Source organism: Oncorhynchus gorbuscha, linkage group LG08, assembly GCF_021184085.1.
Source record: "Oncorhynchus gorbuscha isolate QuinsamMale2020 ecotype Even-year linkage group LG08, OgorEven_v1.0, whole genome shotgun sequence".
In the NCBI taxonomy this organism is placed as follows: domain Eukaryota; kingdom Metazoa; phylum Chordata; class Actinopteri; order Salmoniformes; family Salmonidae; genus Oncorhynchus; species Oncorhynchus gorbuscha.
In genome coordinates, this window is record NC_060180.1 from 70,165,863 (window position 1) to 70,182,099 (window position 16,237).

At 40.8% G+C, this 16,237-nt stretch overlaps 1 protein-coding gene across 1 annotated transcript in view; it reads right to left on the minus strand.

The window, feature by feature from the left end:
• The window catches only part of gk5 (glycerol kinase 5), a 28,619-nt gene extending 12,516 nt beyond the window's left edge, over positions 1 to 16,103 (minus strand). Inside the window, exons 1-10 of the mRNA XM_046360494.1 lie at positions 15,428 to 16,103; positions 15,159 to 15,252; positions 12,926 to 13,001; positions 12,347 to 12,440; positions 11,928 to 12,059; positions 10,984 to 11,059; positions 9,774 to 9,835; positions 9,536 to 9,609; positions 8,720 to 8,780; positions 2,684 to 2,810 (exon numbers count right to left, since the gene is read on the minus strand). Coding sequence (XP_046216450.1) covers positions 2,684 to 2,810; positions 8,720 to 8,780; positions 9,536 to 9,609; positions 9,774 to 9,835; positions 10,984 to 11,059; positions 11,928 to 12,059; positions 12,347 to 12,440; positions 12,926 to 13,001; positions 15,159 to 15,252; positions 15,428 to 15,553 — 922 coding nt within the window. The 5' untranslated portion in view covers positions 15,554 to 16,103. The remainder of the gene's footprint in view (positions 1 to 2,683; positions 2,811 to 8,719; positions 8,781 to 9,535; positions 9,610 to 9,773; positions 9,836 to 10,983; positions 11,060 to 11,927; positions 12,060 to 12,346; positions 12,441 to 12,925; positions 13,002 to 15,158; positions 15,253 to 15,427) is intronic.
• Between the last annotated feature and the right edge of the window lie 134 nt (positions 16,104 to 16,237).

Sequence of the window (16,237 nt, forward strand, 5' to 3'; positions counted from 1 at the left end):
CAATTCACTGTCTCATCAGCCCAGCCTGGCAAGCTATAAACCTGATCGCCACTATAAAAAGCATCTAGACATTAAATCACATTTCTTTTAGACTAACATTTAGTTTTCAACAGCTGAGATTTTTAGAAACCTTACTGTCTGTCTCTCCGACATTTGCAACATTGTTTCAATATTCAAATTTGATCTCCAGCTGTCCCATAGTAATGAAAGTGTCTGGGTCGGGAGTCGAAACAAGACAGACCGGCAGGAATCCAGTCGAAATCATGAATTAGCTGGCATCATTTTTATGGATATATACAAAATACATTTAAATTGAAAAAAAGGTCAAACGAAGTGCAGCTAGTTTGCAGCCTTTCCAGCTTCAGTTTGAAGTGATCGTGTTAGCTGTGTTGTTGGCTAGCTCCTCTGAACAACAGTGTCCAGCTTCAGTTTGAAGTGATCATGTTAGCTGTGTTGTTGGCTAGCTCCTCTGAACAACAGTATCCTGACAAGTGAGCACATTTTTATGCCAGGCAAAATCATCAGTAGAAAACAGCTTTAAAAAATGAAAAAGCGGCTACTTTGCTGCTATTCCGGCTTTTTGACGTGACTAAGTTAGCCGTAGCTAGCTAGCAAGCAAGCAAGCAAGAGATAAGAACGTTGCCAGACCATTCTAAATTTTCCATTGCCATACTGACGACACAGAACAAAAAGACTGAACAACTGGGTCGCGTCTCTGGCAACCAAACCGATAGAACTATCGACCAGCCGGCTTGAGTAGCAACCCTAGATTTGTGTCGGGACTATATCTTGTGGAAGAATGAAATAGTATGATTAAATTAATCAAAATAAAGTTTTGAATGAAAATATGTAAAATCTTGTTAACCCGTTATAAAAGTGATATAATGCCCTCAAAAGCCGGTGTTTGGAGGATTTGTGGTAAGGTTTGCCGGCCCTCGTCTTTGTCTCGGGCCTAACAACACCCGTGCTAATATATCCTCCAAACACCGGCTTCGAGGACATTATCACTGAAGTTATTGCCCCTTTACAAATGGAACTGACAGAATTTTAGCAACATAAAATATTATTAAAATCTGTTTATATACACCACCAGAAAAAATATTACACTACTTTTGTACATTTTCTGACAAGCGAGAACTTAGATATGGTCATTTTCCCATTTTCAGAAATTCTTAAAATGCTTGAGATTTACATATACTAAGACATTTGTGAAAATTCTATAGCAATATAGAGTGAGAAAGCTTTTGGACAAATAATAGACACTGCAGTAAATAAAACCGAATCAAAACATCTGTCTCATCCAGGACCAGAGTCTACACAAACCAATGTGCCACAGTGAAATCAGAGGTACAGTAGGCCTATACGCAAAAAAAGCTATTTGCCACAGGGGTCTGCCATTATTCACTTTGAAATGGATTGTGGGTATTTACAGGCAGTTGCAAAAGCGCGGGTTTAGATCATTTGAACACATTCAGCAAAAGCCACAAAATACAGTTTACAGTGCCTTCAGAAAGTATTCCCTTGACTTTTATACATTTTATTACATTACCGTCTACTTCTAAAAAATGATTAAATCATTCTGTTTTATTCTCATCAAATCTACACAAAATACCCCATAATGACAAAGCAAAAACAGGTTTACATAAGTATTCAGACCCTTTACTCAGTACTTTGTTGAAGCACCTTTGGCAGTGATTACAGCATCGACTCTTCTTGGGTACAAAGCTACAAGCTTGGCACACCTGTATTTGGAGAGCGTCTCCCATTCTTCCCTGCAGATCCTCTCAAGCTCTATCAGGTTGGATGCCCCCCCCCTCAGATTATTTTTTTATTGCAGATCTACACTGATCTCTCCAGAATCCAATGTGATGGAGAACTTTAACCGTTTCATAGGGCTCTGGGCTGAGTTTATGTTTGTGGAATAAACCTGCTTACAGTTTAGAATCTGGTGTGTTAGAGCAGGGATGGAACAAAAGCCTGCCCAGCCAGTAGCTCTTAAGGAGGATTTTTACCAGCCCCGACTTAGCCCTTGTGTCCATGAATGAGTGAGTGTGTAGGCCTGATTGCATGTTGACTTTGAGGGCCAATTTCCTAGTCACAGATTAAGCATAGCCCTCAGCTAAAAAGCTATTTCAATAGAGATTTCCCCGTTCAGCATACTTCTCATACGGAGGGTGATGGTAAGTGAGACCATGTTCATCTCTGGGGCAGGACGTAGCCTCTAGCTAGCTATGTGGGACTATTTCCATATCTGAGTCATTTGAATAACTAACCCAAGATAGACCGCAGCCTGTTGTTTCCAATGGCAACAAATAAATCCTAGTGAGCAGAACAAGCAAGGGGCTGGGCAGAGCCAAGCATGAGCTAGCGAGAGCTTATTGGCACGTTCCAGCATGTATTTCCATAATTCCATTAGGGAACGCCTACTCTGTGAAATGCGCATGTGCAATAACTCAATTCACCCTTGCACTCCTAAACAAGACCATTTTTGTATGACTTTGGCAAAGGGCAAAGTCTACAAAACTTAGTCCACTCTAACAGATTCTAGTTTTGGAAACAGAAAACTGTATTGAGATGAAATGTTTCATTGATTAAAAAAAAATGTGCAGAATGTCAAAACTAATTTCTACATGGGGTGAAATATCTGCCTCATAGTTCTGTGATGAAGCAGTTAGCTACGTACCGGCCACAGACGTGTGTGGCTTGCTCCCAGTGTTGATGTTCATGAAGGTGCCCGTTCCCATGGTGATCTTCACATCACCGATGTCGAAGCAGCACTCACCAAACATGGCCGCCTGCTGGTCTGCCATCTACATGGTGAGAGGTAACAGATTTATGACCCCAAATCCTAACCTTAACCATTAGGGGGATACATCCTACTCAAACCAATCAATATGTAGGTCTTTATCAAGACATGTTATAACTCAAATCAATATGTACAGTACCAGTCAAAAGTTTGGATCCCATCTACTCATTCAAGGGTTTTTCTTTATTTTTACTATTTTCTACATTGCAAAATAGTAGTGAAGACATCAACACTATGAAACAATACTACATGGAATCATGTAGTAACCCAAAAAATGTTAAACAAATCAAAATATATTTAATTTTTCAGATTCTTCAAAGTAACCACCCTTTGCCTCGATTCGCTCCTGAGTGGCGCAGCGGTCTAAGGCACTGCATCTCAGTGCTAGAGGCGTCACTACAGACCCTGTTTTCATCCCGAGCTGTGATCCCGAGGGTTTGGCCGGGGTAGGCAGTCGTTGTAAAATAAGAATTTGTTCTTAACTGACTTGCCTAGTTAAATAAAGGTAAAAAATATATATATATATTATGACAGCTTTGCACACGCTTGGGATTCTCTCAACCAGCTTTATGAGGAATGCTTTTCCAACAATCTTGAAGGAGTTCCCACATATGCTGAGCACTTCTTAGCTGCTTTTCCTTCACTCCGCGGTCCAACTCATCCCAAACCATCGCAATTGGGTTGAGGTTGGGTGATTGTGTTAAACATTTTTAAAATGTGGCCATGTCCTCTGATGCAGCCCTCCATCACTCTCCTACTTGGTCAAATAGCCCTTACACAGCCTGGAAGTGTGTTTTGGGTCATTGTCCGGTTGAAAAACAAATGATAGTCCCACGAAGCGTAAACCAGATGTGATGGCGTTTCACTGCAGAATGCTGTGGTAGCCATGCTGGTTAAGTTAGCCTTGAATTCTAAATAAATCAGACAGTGTCACCAGCAAAGCACTCCCACAACATCACACCACCTCCTCCATGCTTCACGGTGGGAACCACACACGAGGACATTATCCGTTCACCTACTCTGCATCACACAAAGACATGGCGGTTTGAGACAAAAATAAAGAATTTGGATCAAAGGACAGATTTCCACCGGTCTAATGTCCATTGCTTATGCATCTTGGCCCAAGCAAGTATCTTCTTCTTATTGGTGTCCTTTAGTAGTGGTTTCTTTGCAGCAATTCGACCATGAAGGCCTGATTTAAGCAGTCTCCTCTGAACCGTTGACTTTGAGATGTATCGGTTACTTGAACTCTCAGAAGCATTTATTTGGACAGCAATTTCTGAGGCCGGTAACTCTCGTGAAAGGATCCTCACTTATATAGAAAAATGTTAATGCTACCTCTTTGCAATAAGGGATTGAGACCAAAAGCTCAAGATAAGTTTCAAGAGTTTATTACCAAGGATATAGTCAGCTAAGTGCATCCATTTTAGAAAGTTACACAACACATCTTCCCTCCTTTTAGTCACCACCGTCTTGTAGGCGTCACCCCCCCAGCTATACAGTTTATGACCCCAATGAGTTTCCCTCCTTTTAGTCACCACCGTCTTGTAGGCGTCACCCCCCCAGCTATACAGTTTATGACCCCAATGAGTTTCCCTCCTTTTAGTCACCACCGTCTTGTAGGCGTCACCCCCCCAGCTATACAGTTTATGACCCCAATGAGTTTCCCTCCTTTTAGTCACCACCGTCTTGTAGGCGTCACCCCCCCAGCTATACAGTTTATGACCCCAATGAGTTCCCCTCCTTTCCCCTGTAGAATGCCCTATAGAATGCCCTGTAGAATGCCCTGTAGAATGCCCTGTAGAATGCCCTGTAGAATGCCCTGTAGAATGCCCTGTAGAATGCCCATGGTCCAATGTAGAAAATAGTCAAATAAATAAAAGATGAGTAGGTAGAAAATATGAGTAGGTGTGTCCAAACATTTGACTGGTACTGTTGGTCTTTATCTAGACATGTTATAACTCAATCAATATGTCGACCTTTACCCCAAATAAATGACGGGATTTCCATCATCCAATAAACTACTAACTAAGATTTTTGGGTGATCTGTCGGACAGTAAACTGTCGAACAGTGAACTACGCAGAAAATGTCAGTGTTCATTGAAAAACCTGCTTTGGTCAACTCAAACAGAGAAGATATTTGCAGTGTGTATTTAACAGTGAAACTTTACCTTGAGTCCATAAACCAAGGTCCAAATGGCCAGTCACATTAAAACAAACAGACAACAACTTTCAAAATATCCCCTTTGTTCCACATTCATTCGCAGTATCAGTCATTATCGCATGTATTGTTTATTTAACTAGGCAAGTCAGTTAAGAACAAATTCTTATTTACAATGACGGCATACCCCGGCAACGCTGGGCCAATTGTGCGCCGCCCTATGGGATTTCCAATCACGGCTGGTTGTGATACAGCCTGGATTCAAACCAGGGTGTCCTGTTGTGATGCCTGTAGCACTGAGATGCAGAGCCTTAGACTGCTGTACCACCCGGGAGCCCTAATAAATACATTTTAAAAATATATATATATTTGACCTGTGTGTGAAGTCTTTGCTAATTTAGAAATAAAACAAGACTAATATCACATATACATAAGTATTCAAACCCTTTACTCAATACTTTGTTGAAGCACCTTTGTCAGCAATTACAGTCTCGAGTCTTCTTGGGTATGAAGCTACAAGCTTGGCACAACTGTATTTGGAGAGTTTCTCCCCTTCTTCTCTGCAGATCCTCTCAAGCTCTGTCAGTTTGGATGTGGAGCGTGGCTACACAGCTACGTTTAAGTCTCTCCAGAGATGTTTGATCGGGTTCAAGTCCGGGCTCTGGCTGGGTCACTCTAGGACATTCAGAGACTTGTCCCGAAGCCACTCCTGCATTGTCTTGGATGTGTGCTTAGGGTCGTTGTCCTGCAGGTAGGTGAACCGTCGCTCTAGTCTGAAGTCCTGAGGGCTCTGGAGTAGGTCTCCTAGTCCCTGCTGCTGAAAAACAACCCACAGCATGATGCTGCCACCCCCATGCTTCACAGTAGGGATGGTGCCAGGTTTCCTCCAGACGTGAGGCTTTGCATTCAGGCCAAAGAGTTCAATCTTGGTTTCAATCTTGGTTTCATCAGACCAGAGAATCTTGTTTCTCATGGTCGGAGAGTCTTTTAGGTGCCTTTGGCAAACTCCAAGCGGGCCGTCGTGTCTTTTACAGACGCTTCCGTCTGGCCACTCTACCATGAAGGCCTGATTGGTGGAGTGCTGCAGAGATGGTTGTCCTTCTGGAAGGTTCTCCCATCTCCACAGAGGAAGTATTGAGCTCTGTCAGAGTGACCATCAGGTTCGTGATCACCTCCCTGTCGAGACCCTTCTCCCCCGATTGCTCAGAGTCTTGGTGGTTCTGAACTTCTTCCATTTAAGAATGATGGAGGTCACTGTGTTCTTGGGGACCTTCAATGCTGCAGACCTTACATAGACAAGTCTGTGCCTTTCCAAATCATGTCCAATCAATTGAATTGACCACAGGTGGACTCCAATTAAGTTGTAGAAACATCTCAAGAATGATCAAAGGAAACAGGATGCACCGGAGCTAAATTTCAAGTCTCATAGCAAAGGGTCAGAATACTTATGCTTTTAGCTTTAAATATATTTGCAAAACAATTCTAAAAACCTATTTTCGCTTTGTCATTATGAGGTATTGTGATGTCATTATGGGGTATTGTGATGTCATTATGGGGTATTGTGATGTCATTATGAGGTATTGTGATGTCATTATGGGGTATTGTGTAGAGATTGATGAGGAAAAAATGTAATTGAATACATTTTAGAACAAGGCTGTAACGTAACAAAATGTGGGAAAAGGGAAGGGGTCTGAATACTTTCTGAATGCTCTGTATTACCTGTGTGTGTATATAGATATATATTACCTGTGTGTGTATATAGATATATATTACCTGTGTGTGTATATAGATATATATTACCTGTGTGTATATAGATATATATTACCTGTGTGTATATAGATATATATTACCTGTGTGTATATAGATATATATTACCTGTGTGTATATAGATATATATTACCTGTGTGTGTATATAGATATATATTACCTGTGTGTGTATATAGATATATATTACCTGTGTGTGTATATAGATATATATTACCTGTGTGTGTATATAGATATATATTACCTGTGTGTGTATATAGATATATATTACCTGTGTGTGTATATAGATATATATTACCTGTGTGTGTATATAGATATATATTACCTGTGTGTGTATATAGATATATATTACCTGTGTGTGTATATAGATATATATTACCTGTGTGTGTATATAGATATATATTACCTGTGTGTGTATATAGATATATATTACCTGTGTGTGTATATAGATATATATTACCTGTGTGTGTATATAGATATATATTACCTGTGTGTGTATATAGATATATATTACCTGTGTGTGTATATAGATATATATTACCTGTGTGTGTATATAGATATATATTACCTGTGTGTGTATATAGATATATATTACCTGTGTGTGTATATAGATATATATTACCTGTGTGTGTATATAGATATACATTACCTGTGTGTGTATATAGATATATTACCTGTGTGTGTATATAGATATATATTACCTGTGTGTGTATATAGATATATATTACCTGTGTGTGTATATAGATATATATTACCTGTGTGTGTATATAGATATATATTACCTGTGTGTGTATATATATATTACCTGTGTGTGTATATAGATATATATTACCTGTGTGTGTATATAGATATATATTACCTGTGTGTATATATAGATATATATTACCTGTGTGTGTATATAGATATATATTACCTGTGTGTGTATATAGATATATATTACCTGATATAGATATATTACCTGTGTGTGTATATAGATATATATTACCTGATATAGATATATATTACCTGTGTGTGTATATAGATATATATTACCTGTGTGTGTATATAGATATATATTACCTGCGTGTGTATATAGATATATATTACCTGCGTGTGTATATAGATATATATTACCTGCGTGTGTATATAGATATATATTACCTGCGTGTGTATATAGATATATATTACCTGCGTGTGTATATAGATATATATTACCTGATATAGATATATATTACCTGCTATATAGATATATATTACCTGTGTGTATATAGATATATATTACCTGTGTGTGTATATAGATATATATTACCTGTGTGTGTATATAGATATATATTACCTGTGTGTATATATAGATATATATTACCTGTGTGTATATATAGATATATATTACCTGTGTGTATATATAGATATATATTACCTGTGTGTGTATATAGATATATATTACCTGTGTGTGTATATAGATATATATTACCTGTGTGTGTATATAGATATATATTACCTGTGTGTGTATATAGATATATATTACCTGTGTGTGTATATAGATATATATTACCTGTGTGTGTATATAGATATATATTACCTGTGTGTATATATAGATATATATTACCTGTGTGTATATATAGATATATATTACCTGTGTGTGTATATAGATATATATTACCTGTGTGTGTATATAGATATATATTACCTGTGTGTGTATATAGATATATATTACCTGTGTGTGTATATAGATATATATTACCTGTGTGTGTATATAGATATATATTACCTGTGTGTATATATCCCCTTTGTGTTTCTAGAAACATGTAATAAACGGCTGATGCTAAGAATAAATGAGGCAAGTGGATATTTTGATAGGTCATAATCCCACAAAGAGAGCAGAATAACCTGAAGACACACTGACCTAGCATGGCTGGTGACCAGACAAAACAAAGATACCGTAAAGCCATAATGATAACAGACTCATTCCAAGACGTGGAGATAGTGATGCAAAGATGAGAGATACTCACAACAGACATAATAGGGATCGACACCCCAAAGATGGAAGGATCGGTTGAGCCAAAGCGGTGACTGGTGAAGCAGAAGGGGGAAGAGGAGATCATGTATGAATTAATAGGTATTATATATGACAATAAATAAATCAACATCTAATCTGGCTTTATCGCTGTAACTAGATATCGCCTAGTTAAACAGACTGGCCTAGTTAAATCAATGAAAAAGATATCCAGGAGAAGAGAACAAATAGACCATGCGTGATAGTAGTGGGGGCTGCTGAATTTCCGTCCTGTTGTAACTAGGCTATCTTCTCTGCAAGCCTCTGCAAGCCATATCAGACGTTTCTATCACACCAGTGGAGGCTGCTGACGGGAGGATGGCTCATAATAATGGCTGCAGTAACAGTCAGAGGAATGGTATCACACATATCAAATATGTGGTTGCAGGGAAGATGGCTAATTTACAACAGGACAGAACTCAGTAGCCTCTGTATGCTGCTGTAACGTAGATATGCTGATCAGCATTGTAGTGTCTGTTTTTCACATAAATTTGCTTTGCATTATGAAAACTAAGTTAAAACAACAGACAATATACAATATACATTGTACAGGAGGGGACTATACAAAGTGCTTAAAAAAAACATTACAGTTCAGTAAATTCTCTTCTAATCTCTACATTATACAGGCCTTCTTTTTGGATTCTAACAGCCATTTAAGTGGCATGTTCTCCTCTGATCTCTCACTTCTGACTGCAATCTCGACAGAGAACCAACCTTATTTATTTAAAAAGGGGAGACATGTGAGTCATGTGACCAGTATCATGTGACTCACCCAGTGTTCAGTACTTTGGGGAGGATGGAGAGAGGCAGCGAGATGAGAGAGCAGAGGAATTCACTCCAGCACAACTGTAGGGAATGCACGCACACACACACAAAGGCACAATGCATCTCTATGAGAAAAAAAAGTGGAATTGCAATTTCAGTTTACTTCCTGGATTAACTGAATTTAAATGCAATTGACCCCAACCCTGATACAAAGTTATTACACAGGTGAACAAGGAAAAACCGACCTGGTACGAATCAAACATCCCAGTGGCACTGGCATTAGAGTAGTCTGTGGCATGGACCAATCCTGGAATCAGTTAGAGAGGAGAGACAGATTTTATTTGTTTATTTAAAACAGGGACTATGTACAACAGACACTGAACCAGATTCTAACTAAAACAGCTAATTTTCAGCTGCAACTTGTCCAAGAACATGAATCATTAACTCCTATTGCCTGGTTACTGTGTCGTGCAACATGTCTGAGGGATTTCAGAGGACACAGTACTGCAGTAGGACTGAGAAAACAAGGAGACCTGCGTATGTGTGTGTGGATACGCAAGGAGACCTGCGTATGTGCGTGTGGATACGCAAGGAGACCTGCGTACGCAAGGAGACCTGCGTATGTGTGTGTGTATAGACCCAGAACCTTGTGACAAATCAAAATTAACATGGAAACACACACAAGCTTAAAAAGGAACATAATGCCTATTTTCAATGTTATATTGTTTTGGTGCATCTCTGCGTGATCTATCGATTCCCGGGGTCATTTCATTTTGCCTCTTCAGTCCAGGCTGCATTGTGAATGTCAGACTCCACGCTGGGAGGCACATCGATCTGCAGGTTGAACATGGTGCTATTTTACACTCCTAAATTGATAGTACATTTTATTTAGGTAATTTTTGCAGCCAATTTAGCTGCTTCACGTGCTGATGTTGACTTTGGTATTATTGTATGTAGTTATGTTTGCCAACAAGCTACCTAGCTAGCCAGCCTGCGCATAGAGAGCATTGCATTGTGGGTTTTGATGCTACCAACCATATTATAATGACAAAATGAAACATTTGTTCACAAAAAAATATTGTTCTCACATACTAATGTTATTTAACACTGTAAATTATAGGAAATAGTTGGTTTGGTGAATTTTCCCCTTTAACACATCAGTATTTTGGGAAGCTTGAAGATACGGATTTGAACAGTTATAGAAAAAGGTGTCTAGCAGGAGAGTTGGACTTCTGTTTCTGTTGGTTCAACATTAGATTTTGTTAAAAATTGAAATAAAGAATATTACTTGAATTTCTCTGGAGTGTGTGCTATCCTTATCATAAACAAAGCTTAAAGATACACACACACAATCAATTAGCTTAGAGATATACATGAATACTACTCGCACATACAGGCTTGGGCAGTCACGTACTGTACACAAACACACACACACACGAGAATGGCGGAACCTACCTTTTGTGAGCTTATAAAGCAACCAGGTGTCTATCGTCCCAAAGCAGCAGGTGCCCTCTGCTACTGCTTGACTTAACTGTGAGGGGTGAGGACATAGAGGAGAAGAAATATCACCCCCTTGTGTTCTCTTGCTCCCAATCAGTTCCTAAATAATCACATGCAAGGCTACTAAAAGAACTGGAGGCCAGTGACTGTTCTGTAAAGACTACAATATTTCTGTATTATGATCTTATTGAAAAGCCCAGCGTGCCTTTGGGCCATTAGTATTTGAAGTGTTGCCAGGTCGGCTTTCGCCACATCTGCCATCAGTAGCCTATATAGTTATATTTAGGTCAACAACAACTCAATGTAGGGCGATCCTAGGAAAAGTTTCTCTCCACTATTGGCCGGTGTGCCAGTGATATTATTATAGCAGTACGTCCAATCAGAGTCCATGAAGGCCAGTCCTCATATGACATGTGTCCTGAGTCAGGGAGAACTGGGGTAGAAGTCATGTTACACAGTAAGCTGAGGAGTTAAGGTATAATACCAAAGTCCATTCATAGAGGCCCATTATTGTGTCAGACATACCGTTGATAGAAACAGCAGAGGACTTTCTGACCACAGAACGTTGTTTCTGACTACAGAACGCCGTTTCTGACCACAGAACGCCGTTTCTGACCACAGAACGCCGTTTCTGACCACAGAACGCCGTTTCTGACCACAGAACGTAATTTCTGACTACAGAACGTAATTTCTGACTACAGAACGTAATTTCTGACTACAGAATGTGCACAAAAACCTCCCTCTCTCTTCCCAACCCACACATTCTCCCTCTCTGTCTCACACACACTAACACCTATTTGAACAGGTGCCAAGCTCTCACACGTCACACCTACCCTCCAACACACACACTCCCCCGCCACCCCCCTCCAAACACTTGAACCTCTCTGCCTCACACACACCTGTTTCCAGTGTCGAAGGGCCCAGGCCAGGCGGAAGGTGACGTGCTGGGTGGAGAAGACTATGAGGCTGGCCGCCTGAAAGCGTTTATTTTTGGACAGGAAGTGCAGCACCATCATAACGCCGTGGATCGCCTGTCACGGACACAACACTGCCACAGTTATTATTCCTATTTTGTTTAGTTTATTTTTTTGTATAAACAGTAAGCTAAAAGACAAATTGCATATACAAAAGTACAATCCAAATCCATGTTTTGATGTGATTTGCTTTGCTAGTAATAGCATTTTGTTTGGGATAGCAAAATGCAAGGCAAGTTATCATAATCATGACTAATAATAATCGGAGCCCAATGATAGAGGCCCCTATACTGTATTATCACAAGGTCAGCTGAACTATGACCTCTCGGTGACCCCAGACTAACCTTCATGGTGCAGGAGTTGTTCCAGGACCTCACCAGCTCCACTGCCCTCAAGTCCTGCCAGCTGATGAAGTTGTGAAAGGGAACTCCTGTTTTCCTGTGTGTGTGTGTGTGTGTGTGTGTGTGTGTGTGTGTGTGTGTGTGTGTGTGTGTGTGTGTGTGTGTGTGTGTGTGTGTGTGTGTGTGTGTGTGTGTGTGTGTGTGTGTGTGTGTGTGTGTGTGTGTGTGTGTGTGTGTGTGTGTGTGTGTGTGTGTGTGAGAGAGAGAGGTGAGAGAGGTGTGAAGTAGGATATCAACACAGATACAAACATACTGTACTGTTGTTCCATCCTGGGGATCAACAGGGGCCTGTATGAGTGCAGGCTTTTGTTCTAGCTAAGCAGTAGCAAGCTTGATTCTACTAAATCAACTAACCATAGTCTAACCGTAGCCACGTGTTGTTACTCCGCTGAAACAAAAGCCTGTGACCACAAAAGGCCCTCACAGGGTGACACTGCTGACCCCTGCTGTGTGTATTAACCTTGAGTGTTCTGTGTACTCCCTAGACTGTACATTGTGATTTTAGCCTATGTAAAAATGTACCTGTCCCACGTGGTGAAGGTGCCTCTCTGAGTGGAGATGCCCAGGGTCTCCATCTGACGCATCTGTAAACCTGAGTCTAAACACCCAGGTGAGAGACAAAGAACATACACATCATTCATCAACGCTATCAGTAAGTGAACATTTGTGTGTTTGTGGCAGAAGTGAGGCCGTGCTAAAAACAGCTTGCCATCAAAACTACATTAGCATCAGACCTCCTTTTCTTTAAAAATATTATGACAGAAGAGAGAGAGAGAGATTCCCAGAACAAAATCCCCCTCTGGACTACCCATGGACCACCCCTGGACTACCCATGGACCACCCCTGGACTACCCATGGACCACCCCTGGACTACCCATGGACCACCCCTGGACTACCCATGGACCACCCCTGGACTACCCATGGACCACCCCTGGACTACCCATGGACCACCCCTGGCCTAGCAACCTGAGCAGAAGCCAGCAGACCCTGCATCTCTACCCCAGGAACAGAATGCGTTACCACAGACAGAACAATGAGACAGATATTTCACCGGCTGTATAAATGTGAAGCATCCGGTTGGCGTTTCCACTCACTACCAAATATGGTGATGAGAGGAAGCGAACTGGCCAATGCAATCTGGATGAAGATGGAGCGAGATGGAATTTGGGGTCGACATTCTGCTCATTTTCTCATCAATGAAACATTCGATCTCTATACAGTTTTCCGTTTCCAAAATTACAATCTGTAACAAATAGAGGGGACTGCGTTTTGAAGACTTCACCCTTTTTGTCAAAGTGTCAACAACAAAAAAATGTCTTGTTTAGAAGGAGTGCATGGGAGAATTTAGTTGTTACACACGAGCACTTCAGAGTCTGCGTTCCTGAACGTAAATAAGCAAATAAATGCTAGAACACGCCAATAGAATCTCACTAGCTCATACTTGGCTCTGCCCACCTCCTTGCTTGTTCTGCTCACTATCATTAATTTGCTTCCATTGGAAACATCTGGTGATCTATCTTGGGTTAGTTATAAAAAATCTTTGATGCTACCCTGCCTTAGCCCAATCCCCCACAGACCCTGTAGCTTTACTTCAGGAGCAGAATGTGCCACCCTGCCTTAGCACAAACTCCACAGAAACACGTTAACACCCCGAAGGGTTTGGAAGCCAGGGTCAGCCACAGTGCGGTGCCCCTGGAGCAGTTTTAGCTCAAGGGTACAACAAGGATACAGCATCTTGGATCTCTAGAACGCCACAAGTTTGGTTCTGTCGGACATGATGAACTGATTCCTGTTACGTCCAAACCAGTGACCCTGTCTATAGATCTACCAATCCGGTTCCTGTTACATCCAAACCAGTGACCCTGTCTATAGATCTACCAATCCGGTTCCTGTTACATCCAAACCAGTGACCCTGTCTATAGATCTACCAATCCGGTTCCTGTTACATCCAAACCAGTGACCCTGTCTATAGATCTACCAATCCGGTTCCTGTTATATCCAAACCAGTGACCCTGTCTATAGATCTACCAATCCGGTTCCTGTTACATCCAAACCAGTGACCCTGTCTATAAGTCTACCAATCTGGTTCCTTGTCAACACCAAAAGGTTATAGAACCGAGAGTTATTTTAGGACCAGGCCGTCTATACATAAGATTAGGAATATCGTCCCCATCAGGAGTGCTTGCCTTCAGGACCACACAGAGACTTAGTTCTGGAAACTAAATATAAACAGTACCAGGACCCAAAATAAGTGACAGCAGCTATTTCAGTCCACTTCATGCCCATCAGTCCGTATGTGTGAGAGACAGACATAGTGTGTCAAATGTATTGAAGATAAAAGGCTCATAAAAGGGTCAATCATTTATCACAAAATGGTACAATTTAGTTACATGTTTCTTCCTCACTCTTATACCTGACTCACACTCTAGTAACTACCCAAACCATACTGTCATTTCTGACATGCTTCCAGCAACTACGGTGGATGCTTAACCTGGCCAGCCCAGTACAGCTCGACTTGGCCTAGTAGTGTAAAAAAATTAATTAAAATTTTTTTTTTTAATTAAAAAGGTATTTGCTTATTAGTTAATGACAATGATTGACTAGAGAGATCTCCAACACCTCAGTCTCTGATTCACCTATAAGGCAAGGATGAAAATCAGAGCCCGTGCAAACCCTAGAGGACTGGAACTATATGAGAAGGGGGTTAAACATGCCATGGTGGGCCTATCAATATGGAGGGGGAAATGGTACAAACCTTGCACAGCACCATTCACCACCTTAACGAATCCTCTCCACAGCTCTTCGGGGTCCAACTCGACCAAGCCCGGTTCCGGATACAAGAGATTCACCTATAAACATATACCAGTCAAAATGACAATGTAAAGATTATGCGTGTCAGAAACAAACATTAACCAGTGTCCATAATTCATTAAATAATCATAATTCATATTATTTAGCATGCCTAATTCAGAAAAACGTAATTTCAATTTATCATAGCTCTATTGAATCTAGCCTATCCAATACCTTGGTGGTGCATGATCCTCGAATCTGGGCTTCCTTGTCGAAAACGTGACATCTGATCGATGTTGTCCCCACGTCCACAGAGAGAATGTAACTTTCTCTTTTGAATCCGTTCCTCTGAATATCCATAGTAACACGAGCTTTGTGTTCAGCAACAGTTTGACCGATTCCTCCTTCGGACCTTTGCCTCACATATCGTGAAAGCGATTGTCACAACCGTCTCCTCACCCTCTAGGCAATAGCACAGGGTGGGCTGGAGAAGGCACCTGTACTAGTTGAAGCTTTTCGTCAATGTAGATATGTGAAAAACTGAAAGCATTTTTAGTCTTTCTGTTCGTGGAGAAAGGTGACTTTTTTTTTAATCGCGTGACTCATTGTTCAAATTCCAGTTATTCCGGTAACCATCCAATCCACGGAATATTGCGAAATACAGCATACATGACCATTTCACAACAATTTAAAAGACGCCCACCCACCCAATTCCGTTCAACCTGCCAAGGTTTTGGCGAAATTATATCTTAATTAGTTCACAGCACTTTTATAATTTCATAATGGTGTAGGCCTAATAAAACAATGTTGTGGGTGTGTGTGTTTCTCAAACTCAGTAGCACAGATTTCAAACCGAGAGGCGCAACATCACAATAATTCCGGAAACAAGTCGAGAAGCAGATTCGAGAGACCAGCCCGGGGTTTGGGGAGGGGAAAGTCAATATGTGTGTTCGAGCGGAACACTTTTGTCAAATCGGTGACCATCGCTGTTCACATGCCTTTCAAAGTGTGTTGCATTATAAAAAAAATAATCAGATTTACGCC